Raw genomic sequence first — 17500 nt, forward strand, 5'->3', positions numbered from 1 at the left:
TTATTGCTTATAATAGGACGGTTTCAAAAGTTCACCAATTCCTCCGTAATGAGGCACGTGACACTGACGTCATCGGTGCAAATTCCATCAATGATATGGTCTCCAAGCTGAAAACACCACGGAAAATCATGCTGCTGATCAAAGCTGGGGAGGCTGTCGATGATTTCATTGAAAAGTTGGTGAGTAATAAAATACGCTTCAACAGTCGTAACGTCATTTCCCTCGTAATGACGCATGGTAACTTAGTAACTGGCTCTAAACTATCGGAACAATGGCGGACGCCCTTATGAAATATTTCTCCGACGAGCATAAAAGCGTATCCAGAGGGAAAAAAAACCCATTATAAATCTGATCATGTTTTGACTTTTACACATTCTGATCACAAGACATATGAAAAGTTCTAGCCAGCATGAAGAGTAAAAAGTACAGATTTTCTTTGTTTAGAACCACGATGGCCGCCGTTGCCGGGCGACGTGACATCAGACTATTGAATCCAATTGAGGTGGCGAGAGATGAGGAAAGGAAAGAGGTCCCAGAAGACAGCTAAAGATTGCCCCTTCTTGGGCCTAGGGAATTTATTATCAGGTTCTCAATCATTGCTGGGTCGAGTGGGATAATTTGTAAAAGCTTTACTTAAAGAATTAATTCCAAGCCAAAATTAGCAGTGGACACCCATCCTATCACGGATGACATTGCTGTTATATACCACTGGCTTAAAATACGACTCTTTCATCTTTTTGTATTTATTAAGCGAGTTATTTTTATCGTTTCCAATAACACAACGAGCTTACGAGTATGTGTTATTGCACGATAAAAGTATAACGAGTAAGTTTCTTCTACGCCAAAATTTGTATCTATCTCCTTCTGCTTGAATGACAATTGACCCAAAACTAAAAACGTTGGATTTGTATTCATGCGCACCAAAAGATTATTTTTAATTACCCATCAGCTGTCTTTTACACCTAGGTCTATCTAGTTTTATATCCATTCAATGTGCGAAAACATTCTGCAATCGTTGAAAAAATATGTATTCAACGCGTTTAAATCATTATTCAACGAGAGAACGTCAACATAGCATTGCGCATGCGTCTCTCTTGTCAACTGAGGAAGTAATATATCGTTTGGTTAATTAGATATCACTAATTATATTTGAGAAATCACTTTTCAAAATGTTATGATATAGCCTAGATACATACTTTTATAAATAAAAATATAACCAATAAACTTATTTTGATGAAAAGTTCACAGCAAAGAATGAAAAACAATAAGGAATGGACCCAAGATTAACCAGCCTTGAAATCACTGCTTTCTCGGTTCGGTAACTCGGACTCAGACAAAAAGATCGCTGAGAAACGATTTAACTGGTGCATCACTAGTGCACTGTGAACATTTCATCAAAATAAGTTTATTGGTTATATTGTTATTTTATAAAATCTATGTATATAATAACATTTTTAAAGTGATATTTCATTAACCAAACGATAGATTTCCTCAGTTGATCAGAGAGACGCTTGCGCAATGCTATGTTGACGTTCTCTCTGTAAGGGCTGTCGTATTTACTAAGAAATGATAGGGTTTTCCAATGAGAGGGGCGGAATAACATCTCTGTTCACATGACGAGCTTTGCTGTTATCTGATTATTAGCGAGCTGAGAGTCCCATTTACTCATAGCTTTACATTTTACATAACTAATAATTAAATGATTAGTAAATGTTACATACAGTCATGGATATTGTTAAGATGCGATAGTCAGTCAGTGGAATAAATTAAACATCGTTAAACAGAGTAGAGAAGCATGACGTCACAACTCCTCTCTTCCGGTTCAAAATTCATAGGAAGTGTGTGGCCAGTACCGCAGACAATGAATAAACATTATAGGCTACATATTGAATCATAAGATGGCATAACTATTTTAGTAACAGGTTGTATCAGATTCATAGGATTACTTGGCGTAAACGAGCGAAGATGGATAATCTTTATCGACGAACAGTATTTAATTAGACTAGAAAATGATATGCCATCACTCGGAAACCAGAAGATCAGTTGCACAAGGTAAGGGTATCCGGTCCTCCGGTAATTGGAATCAAAATTTTGACTTCAAACTGTTGTTCCCTATTCCATAGCGCACCCTTGGTGATGACTTTTTATATCACATACAGTATTCATTATTCTCTTGAAGCCAATAGCCTTCAACAGTCGTGACGTCACTTCCATCGTAATGACGCATACTCAGCAACTGGTTCTAAACTATCGCAACAATGCGGACGACCTTATGAAATACTTCTCCAACGAGCACAAAAGTGTGTCCAGAGGAGAAAAACATTATAAATCTGATCATGTTTTGACCTTTATACATTCTGATCACATGACACGTGAAAAAGATCCAGTCAGCATGTTTAGAACCAAGCTGCTCGTTGCTGGGCGTGACATCAGACTATTGAATCCTATAATTTGTCTAACCAGTTAACTGACGTGCTCTGGAAATACTCAAGATACGAGTATTTCTAGAGCACGGCAGAAAACTCGTCCTTCAAATATCGATCGATTAATAAATGACTCTCATCTTGGCAACACAAAAAAAAACCTCTCAAACCTGGAACTTCGAGAAGTCTCAGGTTTGAGAGTTTTGCCAATGCGAGGATCATTTAAATCGATCGATATTTGAAGGACGAATTTTCTGGATGTTAAAATACGAGTGGGGTTTTTTTCCAGGGCAAGGCAGTTAACTGGTTAATTTATGACAATTTCAGATTTGCGTTCTGCACGAAGGGGACATTATCATCGATGCGGGAAATTCTTTTCATGCCGATTCCTCTGTGAGTATACTCGTAATTCATTTCTGAAAGCATGGTGGTGGTTGTAGTGGTTTGGGTGGCGGCGGTGGTGGTGGTTGAGCGTAATGATGATGATGGTGGTGGTGGTGGTGAGGAGGAGGAGAAGGAGAAAGAGCAGGAGGAGGAGGAGGAGTAGCTGGAGTAGTAGGAGGAATTGGATAATGATGATGATGATGATGATGATGGTGATGATGATGATGATGATGATGATGATGTTGATGATAATAATGATGATGATGATGATGACGACGACGACAACGACGATGATGATGATGATGATGATGATGATGATGATGATGATGATGATGATGATGATGATGATGATGATGATGATGATGATTATGATGATGGACAGGAACAATGAAAACGTTTATTTAACTGGTGAATTTTCTTTTCAGCGTCGTTGTGACTACATCCTGTCGAAGAACCTTCTCTTCATAGGCATGGGTGTTTGTGGGGGAGACCACGGGGCCCGCCATGGGCCATCTTTCACCCCTGGAGGGGCCATCGAGGCCTGGCCGTTTGTCAAGGATATTTTCCAAACAATATGCGCTACAGCCGGAGGTGAACCGTGTTGTGAGTGGGTAAGTCGTTTTTCTTATTCATCATCATCATGACCATCATTATCAATATCTCTGCCTCCTCTTTCCCCTCCTCTTCCTCCTCTCCCTCTTCTTCCTATTCCTTGTTTTTTCTTCTCCTCTCCCCCCTACTATTTAAAAAAAAATCTTCTCCTCCTGTCCTTCCTTCTTCTCCTCCTCTTCCTCCTCCTCCTCCTTATAATTGTATCATTGTAGAGAGATTTAATGGTCAATATGTTTTTCCATAGTCATATTTATCAACTGTGTGCTCAGCTTTAAAAGGGGAGGTAACTTAGGTTTATCACGTGTCTCAACTTTTTAAAACAGTTTGTTCACCTTTGCCAATGAAATGTGTTGCAATCCACAATAAAGAAAGGATGTTTGCTATTGACATATAAAGTCAATTGAAAAGTTTACAAATTTTGTCGTAATCTGTGCCACGGCAGCCCAACGCTCTATCGTTTTAGATTCTTGACTCCTCGGGTCTGAGATCATAAGATACACATGTTTGTTTTTTTTTTTAATTCATGCCTCCAGTGACCCGTTATTTATTCCTCTCACTACCTTTGGTGTAACCTATGTGCATAACAGTAATTACAACAGTCAAGTTGATCCTGTAAGTTTTAAACTCATACTTTCTCAATAACTTAGTGTGTTTTGATTGAGTTTCACTTTATAAACTACATTTCATAAAAAATGATTTAGATCTAGCAAGTTTTGAAAGTTGAGCTTGAAGTCGTCATGTGAAAGTAAGTTATTAAGATGAGAAGGGGAATAACCCATTTTTATCAATACTTAACAATGTTAAACTCCGCACGTTTTTCAATTGGTATTCTTGTAATATAAATGAGTTACTTAAATTAGGTCTGGAGGTTGAGATGACGATAGGCACCTGGACAATATGGCCATAAAAAGCATTTCCTTCAAATTTCATTGACAATTTTTTTTTCTGTTTATATATATATGGGGGCGAAATTCCGAGTGGTTAAGACATTGCACTGTGATCCGGATGACCCGGGTTCGAGCCCCGCTTCAGGCACTTTCGTTTTTTTCCTTGAGCAAGATTATTTACCCCCAATTTGCTCACTTGGACAACATGAGTGATTCCTGTTGACATCAGACATCTTGTTTGATGAGTTATCTATATTCCTTCGTGGAATGCCTAGGCGACGATATCTTATGATATCGTGGCGCAAAAGGCATAATCATTTTTTTAAAAAACAATAATAATTTATACACACACACACACACACACACACACATATATATATATATATAATATATATATAATATAATATATATATATATATATATATATATATACATATCCTTATCTATTTAATTATTTTTGGTAGTTTCCTTTGGTTAATTGTTTTATTTTAACTGTATTGATTGGAATGTAAATGTATATTTCATTATTGGCAATTGCTTAAAATAAAACTTTATTTGAATTTAATTGAATTGTATCGGCTCCTCCCTCAGCTAGCTCATGGAGGGGCTGGCCATTACGTGAAGACGGTGCATAATGGAATAGAATATGGAGACATGCAGCTGATTAGTGAGGTATACCACGTGATGAAAGAGGCGTTGTCATTGACCAATCAGGACATGGCATCTGTGAGTAGTGTTCATAGATTTGGGTTGTTGTTATTGATGGTGTTATTGTTGTTGTTGTTGTTTGTGCTGTTATTTTTGTTTTTGCTGCTGTTATTGTTGTTATTGTTGTTGTTATTGCTGTTGTTGTTGTTGTTGTTTGTGTTGTGCTGCCGTGGATGTTGTTTAATCTTTCTGTTTTTAGATTTCATAAGCCGATTAATAAGGGCGAGACTTGTACATCTCATAAATCATAAACATCACACCCTAGATTACATATTTCACCCCATTTTTCAGATCAATTTTATAAGAAATTAAGTTTTTAAAGTTCGGAGATAATTTTGTTTTTACAAAATATCGTATTTACCTCTGCTCATCGTTGTGGTATTGAAGTAGGTATTGGTTTGGACTCTAAATTGGATCCAGAGGTTGGAGAGAACGGCCAGGAACTTAGACATGTCCATAAATTTTGGCCAGAACACTCGTCCTTCGAATATCGATCGATTTAAATGACCCTCATCTTGGCAAGATTGTGGCCATTTAAATCGATCTCTATTTAAAGGACGAGTTTTCTGGACAAATTTTTTAATATTACATCTTTCCAGAGTCCGATACGATAGCAAACTGGTTAAATCCAACATAATGTCGATTTGCAATGATATCTCGCATATTTCACGTTTTACTGCAGATATTCAGAGAATGGGGTAAATCCGAACTTAATTCGTACCTGCTGGACATCACCATGGACATAATGGAGTACAATGACGTGGATGGGACTGCCTTGGTCGAGAAGATCCAGGACTCGGCGGGACAGAAGGGGACCGGAAAATGGACAGCCATGTCTGCTTTGGAACAGGGAATGCCTATCACTATGATTAGTAAGTTTTCCCCCCCCCCCCCCCCCCCCCCGGTGTGGGTTTGCGACGGTGCACGAATGCGGTGAAGAATTTGCTGATTGGGTCGATCGTCATAACATGGTAGTGTGAGCACCATTAGAAGCTGCTGCCTTGTGTGTTAGGCGATATCAGAAATTTTTTTATATCAATAAGATACGATATAGCAGCAATACTGATATTTTAACTAGAAATAATAATTATCACTTCTCTCGTGAAATCTTATCTATGGAAACGGCGACTGCTATCATTCGCATCTTGAATGTTGCAACATGTATGACGCATGATGGTTTTGTAGATGGAAGTGGTTATTCAGTATCTGATACTGAATAGTGCTTTGCCACTATTCAGTATCCACAAGGAACTCTTTTTTATAGAGAGAGTGAAAAGTACGACAATCTCGGTTGAACTGCTGACCTACTTCCGGATTGAACACGTGCAGTAACTGACAGCCCGATTCAAAGTTGTAAAAATATTTTGATCGTAATTTTTTTAATTTCTGCTATGGTGCAATTAACATAGTTCAAAATATCAAAGTAAGAGTGGCATTCAAATACATTTTTAAATATCTAAATAGACATGATTAAATGTCACTAAATGTTCAGCGACACCATGGCTTGGTGGATATAAGCTGTTTGACTCTGAGCTTAAGGTTCGAGAGATCAAATCCCGGCAGGGATAACTTTTTTTTTTTCCCCCAATATTTTAAAAATTCCTTCTGTCTATTGATGTTTTTTAAACTTTTGTTTTAATAATTTTATTTGCTTGTAATATGCTTTAATGTTGATATTATACTATTGTTCTTTTATTATTATTATTATTATTATTATTATTATTATTATTATTATTATTATTATTATTATTATTATTATTATTATTATTATTATTATTATTATTATTATTATTATTATTTCTACTTACTTACTATTATTATTGTTGTTGTTGTAATCGTCATCATCATCATTATTATGATTATTATTTTTTTTTAATCAAGTAGTTCGAGTAATTTAATCAGTTATCGATTTATTACGAATATCTTCTATGTGTTATAATCTCGTTGTTGTTTTTCATTGATGTGCTCTTCTATTGTTTATTATTTTTTAAAATCTTGCTTATTTTTTGTTTGTCTCATTTGTTGTTGTTGTTGTTGTTGTTGTTGTTTGTTTGTTTGTTTGTTTGTTTGTTTGTTTGTTTGGTCATCTAAGACAAACCCGATTCATTATAAATATGTGGCCAGACTTTCTGCCATTATTAATTGAGCGATGTACTTCCGTGAATTAATTGCCGTATTATATTAAAATTTACGTGATAATAATAATACATAATAATAATAATAATAATAATAATAATAATAATAATAATAATAATAATAATAATAATAAGTAATGATAATAATAATAATAATAATAATAATAATAATAATAATAATAATAATAATAATAATAATAATAATAATAATAATAATAATAATATAATAATAATATTAATAATAATAATAATAATAATAATAATAATAATAATAATAAAAAATAATAATAATAATAATAATAATAATAATAATAATAATATAAAATAATAATAATAATAATAATAATAATAATAATAATAATAATAATATAATAATAATAATAATAATATAATAATAATAATAATAATAATAATAATAATAATAATAATAATTTAAATAGATATACTGAATATTAGACTACAATTGACATCTATTTTCTGAATACAGGTGGTATTTTTAGGGGGGTTTCTTTTTTTACGAAACCTGCCAAAACACGCCGAACCCCGACAAAGTTATGGGAAGTAGGTAGCAGTGGGGAGTGAACCTGGGACTCAGGGAAGTGTACACCATTGGGGAGTGAACCTGGGACTGGGTTTCGTAAAAAAAAGCAATTACTTTTTTATGAAACCCGACAATATCCCACAAAGTTATGGAAAGAAAGTAGGCAACAGTGGGGGAGTGAACCCGAGACTCAGGGAAGTGTAGACTATTGGGGAGTAAACCTAAGTCTATGGTTTTTCGGTGGGTTTTGTAAAAAAGTAATTGCTTTTATATGAAACTCGCTGAAAACCACCAAAAACCATAGTCTCAGGTTCACTCCCCACTGGTGTACACTTCCCTGAGTCTCAGGTTCACTCCCCACTGTTGCCTACTTCCCACAACTTTGTCTGATATTGCCGGGTTTCGTAAAAAAGTAATTGCTTTTATATGAAACTACCTGAAACCCGTCGAAAACCATAGTCTCAGGTTCACTCCCCACTGGTGTACACTTCCCTGAGTCTCAGGTTCACTCCCCACTGTTGCCTACTTCCCACAACTTTGTCGGATATTGCCTGGTTTCGTAAAAAATTAATTGCTTTTATGTGAAACTCGCTGAAACTCGCCGAAAACCATAGTCTCAGGTTCACTCCCTACTGGTGTACACTTCCCTTAGTCTCAGGTTCACTCCCCATTATTTGCCTACTTTCCATAACTTTGCCCCATTTTTTTTGGGATTTGGTGCATTTTGTAAACAAAAAGTAATTGCTTTTTTTTCAAAACCCGCCGAAACCCAGTCCCAGGTTCACTCCCCACTAGTGTACACTTCCCCGAATATCAGTTTCACTCACCAGCACTGTTGCCTACTACCCATAACTTTCTCGGATATTGCCAGTTTTCGTCGGGTTTCGTAAAAAATTAATTGCTTTTATATGAAACTAGCTGAAGCCCGCCGAAAACCATAGTCTCAGGTTCACTCTCCACTGGTGTACACTTCATGGAGTCCCAGGTTCACTCACCACGCTTTGCCTACTTTCCACAACTTTGCCGCATATTGTCGGGTTTCGTAAAAATGTAATCCCCCCCCCCCCCCCCCCCATATTGTTATTGCTTTTTTACAAAACCCAGAGTCCCAGGTTCACACCCCACTGGTGTACACTTCCCATAGGCTAGCACTATTCAGTATCTGACACTGAATAGTGGTTTTGCACTATAATACGGTGTTTTTTTTCCGAAACCTGACAAAGTTATGGGAAGAGGGCAGCTGTGGGAGTGAATATGGGACTCATATTACACTTTCCCGATAGAGACAATGCTGTTAACGGCCATGTAATTATTTTACACATGAGTACGGTGAGAGTATCTATGGGTTACAAGTGTAACTAAATGACAAATTGCCATATTTATGGACAATAAAGATCTATTATTATTATTATTATTATTATTATTATTATTATTATTATTATTATTATTATTATTATTATTATTATTATTATATTATTATTATTATTCCCTGAATCTCAGGTTCATCCTCTCCGCCCCCGCCCCCCCCCCCTACACACACACACACACACACACACACACACACACACACACACACACGCTGCTGCCTACCTCTCATAACTTTGTCGGATTTTGCCAGGTGCCGTCGTGTTTCGTAAAAAAGTAATTGCTTTTTATTTGGAAACCCGCCGAAACCCAGTCCCAGGTTCACTCCCCACTGGTGTACACTTCTCTGAGTCCCATATTCACTCCCACAGCTGCCCTCTTCCATAACTTTGTCAGGTTTCGGAAAAAAAAACCCACCGTATTATAATGCAAAACCACTATTCAGTGTCAGATACTGAATAGTACAAAACCACTATTCAGTATCAGATACTGAATAGTGCAAAACCGCTATTCAGTATCTGATACTGAATAGAGCAAAACCACTATTCAGTATCAGATACTGAATAGTGCAAAACCACTATTCAGTATCAGATACTGAATAGTGCTAGCCTTTGTAGATATAAGTCAATAACTCCGTGCGAAATATAGAGCAGTAAAGTTAGGTGCCCCAAACGTAAACAATAACAAGTTGCTAGTGATTTCCGTTAGGGACCGGAATAATTTACGCACAATATAGGTCTCCCAATTTTGTAGTTTGAGTTGTAGGCAATACACTTTCAGTATTGAAAATATGTTTACATAAAATCTGACAGTTGCAGAAATAATAATATAAGGCTAAATTATTATGAAAATCAGGCTCCGAATAATTCTCGTTTTGTTCACACCAGCGCAATAATTTGCTCTGGTCTAAAAATAGATAGACTGTAACTTTTGATAAATTTTAGAAAATTTTACCTTTTGTTCCATAAAATATCCATATCTAGACATTATTTGATGCATGATCGAGTATTTATGAATATGTGTTTCTTTTGCCACCTAACAGCCAAATTTTAAAGGTTATTTTTTTCTATTATTTACATTGGAACGTGAGCTGTCAAGACAGGAACATGTGGTTTGCCACGTGCTTCTCGACCTTTGTTTACGTTTGGGGCACCTAACTTTACTGCTCTATCTGTTGAAAAATAGATTAATTTTGAATCGAGAAGAAGAGTGTATTGACATCCCTTCCTATTTATCAAACGAAAAGAGCTACTTCCGGTATGACACAATAATAACAGCTGATCGACCCACGGGAAATTCCTCTTCGTTGGCCATCCAGTTATATTCATATCTATGGGACCACATGACATTTCTGACCTGAATAGGGAATTATGATTTCCATGCAAGTAGTAGGTAGTTTGATTAACATAGATTTTTATTATATATCGATGCTCTTGCCTCGTATCCCCGTTATGTTACAGGAGTAGTATCAGTCCTTCCGAGTCATGAGGCCCATAATTCGTTTTTTGTTTTTGTTTGTTTGTTTATTTGTTTGTTTGTTTGTTTGTTTTTGTTTTGTTACACTGAGCTTCCCACTAAAAAGATAGGCCCATAATCTATAGCAAAATATTTCTGTCAGATGTAATGTACCCAGCTACCTTATCACTGCTATGTAGACAGACAGAAAAGCCAGATTTTTAAAAAGCGTCTTGATTTGATCTATTTGCTTGTGAGAATGAGTCGAGTTCTTTATCAATTAAACATTATGATGATGATGATGATGATGATGATGATGATGATGATGATGATGATGATGATGATGATGATTTCTATCTTGGCTCTACAGGTGAGGCAGTGTTTGCTAGATTTTTGTCTGCGTTAAAAGATGAACGCGTCAAGGCCAGTGAGCTCCTCGCCGGTCCAGAAAACACAGTGTACTCTGGAAACAAGAAACAGTTTTTGAATGATCTGAAAAAGGTTACGTCCTTTTTAGCCATTCATTAACAAGATAAGAAAGAGTCCTATTCAGAAATGATTTGTTTTAAAAACTCGATGAAGCAAGATAATCCTTAACTTGTCAAAAAATGATTTACTTAAACCATAAACATCTTTAGATGGGTAATTATAAAAGTCACCATTTCTTCATTACGATATGAAACTCAACAACCACCACGACAGGCTTGTTGTGTTTGTTTTTTTTTTTTTTTTTTTTTTGTTACCAAAAACAAAAACAAAACAAACAAAAAAGACATTGGCATAAATTAGACAATCTGACTGATAATCCTAAATGGGCCCATTAATGTAATGAAAGTACTCGATCTCAAAGTAACGCAAAATAGTGTCGATTGCAACAATTTTAAATCAGACCCATAATGCGTTTGGTTTCCAGACCTGCAAATGTGTGCACGTCGCTCTATACCTATTATAACACATTGTGTTGACACTTCAATTTCTTCTTTAAAACGCTTTACTTTGAGGTCTTTCGTCAATATAAGGATCATACAAAAATTCTGAGGGCGCGAAATTGAGTGAATATGAAGGATGAGGTAAAATTCAAACCCATAATATCTGCTGCTGATGTTGACACTAGGGCATATAGACGGCGTGTTGCCTGCAAAAGCAGAATTCCATTCAAAGATTCCCTTGATGTTTTGAGTCAGCTCATGCATCAATTTATTCAAGAGATCTTGTGAGCCGTATTTCCCGGTCATTGTTTGTTCTTTTGGAAAATAGTCACACATACCTTTCAGGGCCAGTTTTCATGAACGAGGACTAGATTTAGTTATTTACTAGTCTAGTAAATGACATACTAGTCTTAAGCCTAAGCGAAGCAATCGCATTTCATGAACGTTTTCTAGACTCGGACTAGCTAGTCTCTTGCCTCGAAGAGGGCGTTGTAAGGACGGTGACAAATTCTGCTGTTTTTTGCTGGTAAAATCCTGGTCTCTAGTACATGATCGCATGTAAGATACCCGCCTTCATCCTGTCAACGCCAAACATTTCAAAAGAGGGAATAATTAACAACACATCCGGTATAGAAAATATTTCGTTCTTTTTATATTTTAAATTACTTTTGTCATGATGAATCAAAACCCAAACAAACAAACAAACAAAAAAGAAAGTGTGTTCTGATGAATCACATTATTTCAGTCAGTTACAAAGCCAGCAGATTAACTTTTGTCTCTACTTCACCTTCTAATCATTTTCTTTTGGTTGTTCTTTGACGCAAATCCTTCGATTTCTAGTCTCCCTTCAATCGCAACTCACGAGTCAATTAGATTCAGTATTTATTTTTTACTTTTTGCAATCAAAAATGTGTACTTTCGACGATCTGCACTTATCTTATCTAGGTTTTTTAAGCCAGTGTCAATAGCGACAGGACACTTTTTGCATGCCATTCTTAACTTATGTTCCTTCCGAATCGAAGTTCTCTCATCTAAAAATAGCTATCTTGTCAACGCTATGTCGTAACCTAGTAACTTTCATGAAAACGGCCCCATGTTCCAACCAACAGTGAGCATGACCTTTACCCAGAGGGGCTCTTCTTTTTTTTCTTTGGGTAGGGGGTGGGGGTGGGGTTATTTATGGGTTTTCTATTGCTTTGACTGATATTTCATCTTTGGGTCATATTGACAGAACCATGTTTGATCAACTGTCATAAATCTGTTAAAAATACTTTCTGTAGTTTAAAAAATGAGAATTTCACAACGGCGTTTTCTCGCCTGTTTCATTTGCTCTCTAGTTTTCGTTTGAAAAAGGTCCATTGTTTGTTTGAATTGGAGCGCAGTAACGTAAAAAATGAATAGATATCAGAAGTTTCCAATATTCTCCTGTAATGTTATGAATAGGCAATAACCTTTTCATTAAATGTTCATGAAAGTCGAACGATTTCCTCATAGTCAGGGTAATTTATATTTCAGCAACCCACGTGTGTATTAAGTTTTGAAACCTAAAACAAAGTGACCGAATGGAAAAACTCGGTTTTGTCAAAGCTTCATTCGTCTATTCAAAGTAGACTTATGAACGTTGAAAGCAAAGAATATAGCTCGATTTTTAAATTGGAGAGAAAGATAAAGGGAGTAAATGTGACTCATATATAAGGGAACAACACAAAACAAATGACATTTCGGCCTTGGGCCTTTTTCGAGTAAAAACGATATATATATATATATATATATATATATATATATATATATATATATATATATATATATATATATATTAGATTGTCATAATAGTTGAAACAATGTAGGTAAAAATGTGTATGTATATATTTTACCTATTTCAACTATTATGACAATATAATATATATATATATATATATATATATATATATATATATTATATATATTATATATATATATATATATATATATATAATAGCGTGTTTACTTGAAATAGGCCAAAGGCCGAAACGTCGTTTGTTTTGTGTTGTTCCCCTATATATGAGTCACATTTACTCCCTTTATCTTTCTCTCCATTTTATTGGCTCATTTAGGCACCTCTAGTTTTTGGTCTCAATTGAAAGAATTGTAATTGCATTTAATTGGATTGGATTCAGTTAATTGAGCCCATGCTTCTTTAACATGTTCCAGTTCGTTCTAATCAGATCAATCAATAATGTTTCCGTATATTATTTGCAATTAACTACAGGCCTAGCTGTTTTCACCTGGGAACTGTTATAGCGATGCGATATGAATTGGGCTTCTCTGTCTCAATCCGAAAAGAACCACATTGTTTAAACTTTGGACATAAAACTCGTCCATCAAATATCGATTGATTCAAATAATTTTCATCTTGTCAAAAATTCTCAAACATGAGACTTGCTTGAAAACTTTCGTGATCGTTTTTTTTTTTTTTTTTTTTTTTTGTTCTTTTTAAAAATTCTGTTTTTGTTTTGTTTTGTTTTGTTTTTTTTTTTTGTTTTTTTGTTTTTTTTTTTTTTTTTTTTTTTTTTTTTTTGTTTTTGTTTGTTTGTTTGTTTTTTTTTCTTTGTTTTTTTTGGACGAGATGAGGGTTAATTTAATCGAATGATATTTGAGGACCGAGTTTTTCGGCCAAAATATCAAGAATTTAGTGGTGGGGGTTGGGGTGGAAGGTGGTTCAGCGTAAGGCAGCACTGTTTAAGGGTGAAATTATAAAATAGCTGATATAACCCGTTGTTTATCCTGAACAGGCCCTCTACGCATCAAAGATTATCCTGTACAGCCAAGGGTTCATGTTGATGAAAGCAACAAGCAAAGAGTACGGATGGAACCTCGACTATGGCTCCATCGCGGTTATGTGGAGGGGCGGTTGTGTCATCGAAAGGTAAAGAATGAGGCGTCTCCCATTTATTTCTATTTGGGGGAAAGGGGGGGGGGTGTAAAGTAGAAGAGGGTCCATTAGTCAAATATTTATTTATTTATTTACTTATTTATTTACTTATTTAATATATTTATACGTTCCTTTCTTTTATTTTTCTGCAGCCCGTTCCTCGATAAAGTGAAAAAGGCTTTCAGAAAAAATCCGGATCTCACCTGCTTATTCCTTGACGACTCTTTCGAATTGGAACTCAAAAAGTGCCAGGTAAGAAAGGTTTTTGGTGTGTCGAGCAGAACAGCAAAACATGGGTTAGAAACATTGTATGTTTTAAAATTAATTTTTAATTACCCTCTTCCTTCCGCGCGGCATTCTAAGTTGCTGTCGCCGAGAGGACAGGAGCGTAGAAAATCAATCAAACAAACATCTGTTGTCAAAGTGAGCAAATTTGAGATAATTGATCTTGCCCAAGGAAAAAAGCGAAAGTGCCTGAAGCGAGCTCGAACCCGGCACCTTTCGGGTCACAGTGCTATGCCTTAAACATTCAGCCACCTCGCACCCCAGTGTAAACTGATAGATAAAGTTTGAAAGTTTACAATATTTGATTAAGAAGCCCTCGTAACTCAGTTGATATTTGATAGGGCCTAGCCTGACAATGCTTTAAAATACACTTCAACAGTCGTCACTTCCCTCGTAATGACGCATGGTAACTTAGTAACTGGCTCTAAACTATCCGAACAATGGCGGACGCCCTTATGAAATATTTCTCCGACGAGCATAAAAGCGTATCCAGAGGGGAAAAAATTATTATAAATCTGATAATGTTTTGACTTTTATACATTCTGATCACAAGACATATGAAAAGTTCTAGCCAGCATGAAAAATGAAAAGTACCGATTTTCTTTGTTTAGAACTACGATGGTCGCCGTTGCTGGTAATCGTGACATCAGACTGTTGAATCCATTGATCTCATTGGGCTGAACAATTGAATACAAATCGCTGCTCACTTTCTATAGGCCTCTCCTTTGTGCGACTAGGTGGTCTTGTGGTATGACACTCGCTTTCGGATCGGAAGGTCCTGGGTTCGAAAATCGCTCGGCGCATAGTTGAGTCCTCGGAAAAGACTCTTTACTCACATTCTCTCATCGTACTCAGGTGTAAAACGAGTACGAGTTGTTTGTTTGTTTTGTTTTGTTTTTGTTGGGTTTTTTTGTTTGTTCTTTTCTTTCTTTTTTTTTCTTAAAAGGGTGGTCTTTTTTTTTTTTTTAAATATTTTATTTCAGAGTACGCCAGAACTATTCATTTCTAAAGTTCTATAGCATAATACTGGAAGAAAAGATATCGTGTAGTTTGTTTCTTTATTTCCCCGTCCGTTTCCCCAGAATTCCTGGAGGAGGGTTGTCGCTACCTGCTCACTGCTCGGTGTTCCGATCCCTGCTATCAGTACGGCTCTTACATTCTACGATGGATATAGACATGCAAAACTCCCCGCGAATTTGATACAGGTAACTTAGGAGACATTTGTTTGTTTGTTTGTTTTCGTGTATTTTCTTTTCTTTTCTTTTTATTTATTATTTTTTCTTTTCACTAGATAGTTTTTTAAAATGTTATTGTTTTTTAAAATTTGTATTTGGGTTTTTTTCTGGGGTTTTTTTTTTTTTTTTTTTTTTGTTTTGTTTTGTTTGTTTTGTTGTTGTTTTATTTTGTTTCTTTTTTTTTGTTTGTTTGTTTGTTTGTTTGTTTGTTGTTGTTTTTTTGTTGTTTTTTTTTTTTTTTTGTTTTGGTTTTGGATATAAAGAAGGCAAGTTTTTGTTTGATTTGTTGCTAACTTTTATTTATATTTGTTTGCTTGTATACGACACTTGCAATATGTAGCATGTCTTATTTAGTGGTATCACAAGGGCTGAGCATGTTGACAAATGTCGGAAATAACCCCATTGATGCAGTATGACTGCTTATATGTATTGTTCTGGACCTTATCTTCTTACGTGCCGTCCATTAAGTGTTTAGAAGCCTTTAAGCTGTGAAATCGATATCAAGCTGCTAAAAGGTGTACACTGTAAAAAGTAATAAACAAAAAATGAATATAACAGCTTCAACAACAAAAAATACCAAACATGGAACGTTTCAGGCACAAAACCCTTCTTCAGCCAACAACGAAAAACAATGAAAACATCAATACATAACGCTATTTTTTAAAAACCAGCAAATATGAGTTTATGGCACTTGCAATATTATATTATCTTGTCCTAATGGGTTTTTTTTTATTCGCACCCATTTGTATGCGCTTTTTAATTCCGCTCAATTTGACACTCCTTTGTAATCAGGCGAACGCTTCTTTTTGTTTATATTTATATTCCTAAATCTCAATAGAGAAAGGACGTGACGAATATTTCTCTGTTCATTACTTTTTGAAGCGGTGAAATTGTAGTTCTAATCACTTCTTTGCTTCTTGGAATATTTTTAACCCATTAAAAAAAAAACCTTAAAACATACACTGTTCGCGGTTCATTTCCTGCATACGGACCTACATAGTGAAAAGTGTTCATAGATTTTGAACTATCAACATTACGATTGGTCATTGTGTTCAGCTTGACACATGGGTATGTTTACAACTTTCATAAACAAAGCAGCGTGTTTACATTTCTTCAGAAATGTCCAATCGTTGGACAGCAACAAATCACGTGATTGATGACTCGGTTGGACGAAAACATGAATATAGATCGCTCCCTTTGATGCCATTGTGAGTTTTGTTATCAAAACCTTATAACAGTAGTTGTTGAGTTTAATGTCAGATTGTAAATGTAAAATGGTGATATTACCAGACTGGTCTCTCTTATCTTATCTTTTTCGTAATCTCAAACTGAGTACCCCTGTCGATGTCGCACACACAGTATATCCGAAAGCATAACAATATATCTTCATGATTATATTTTTGGCTATTTTTTTACAAGTATTTTGTTATAGTTTCAATGGCAAGAATAAATCTAAAAAACCTGGCTCACTAAACTAGAATTGTGATTCCCGATAAGTGTAACTGATGCTCACTTATTGTATTTCCCTTATCTCCAGGCACAGAGGGATTACTTCGGCGGTCATTCCTATGAGTTATTGAACAACCCTGGAGTTTTTGTTCATACAGACTGGACAGGGAAAGGAAGTAGC

The 17500-nt window shown here is 35.5% G+C and overlaps 1 protein-coding gene and 1 long non-coding RNA gene across 2 annotated transcripts in view; both read left to right on the forward strand.

The window, feature by feature from the left end:
- The window catches only part of LOC144972041 (uncharacterized), a 509884-nt gene that overhangs the window by 27897 nt on the left and 464487 nt on the right, over positions 1 to 17500 (forward strand). The window lies entirely within an intron of this gene.
- LOC144972037 (6-phosphogluconate dehydrogenase, decarboxylating-like) overlaps positions 1 to 17500 on the forward strand; it is a 20604-nt gene that overhangs the window by 3059 nt on the left and 45 nt on the right. The window contains exons 2-11 of the mRNA XM_078913127.1: positions 1 to 179; positions 2751 to 2816; positions 3233 to 3422; positions 4902 to 5032; positions 5697 to 5886; positions 10881 to 11011; positions 14211 to 14344; positions 14503 to 14602; positions 15718 to 15840; positions 17408 to 17500. The exon at positions 1 to 179 is cut by the window's left edge and continues 1 nt beyond it; the exon at positions 17408 to 17500 is cut by the window's right edge and continues 45 nt beyond it. Of these exons, the coding sequence (XP_078769253.1) occupies positions 1 to 179; positions 2751 to 2816; positions 3233 to 3422; positions 4902 to 5032; positions 5697 to 5886; positions 10881 to 11011; positions 14211 to 14344; positions 14503 to 14602; positions 15718 to 15840; positions 17408 to 17500 (1337 nt within the window). The remainder of the gene's footprint in view (positions 180 to 2750; positions 2817 to 3232; positions 3423 to 4901; positions 5033 to 5696; positions 5887 to 10880; positions 11012 to 14210; positions 14345 to 14502; positions 14603 to 15717; positions 15841 to 17407) is intronic.

This window comes from Berghia stephanieae, chromosome 4, assembly GCF_034508935.2.
Source record: "Berghia stephanieae isolate SIO BIC M18660-M18661 chromosome 4, UCSD_Bste_1.3, whole genome shotgun sequence".
Lineage (NCBI taxonomy): Eukaryota > Metazoa > Mollusca > Gastropoda > Nudibranchia > Aeolidiidae > Berghia > Berghia stephanieae.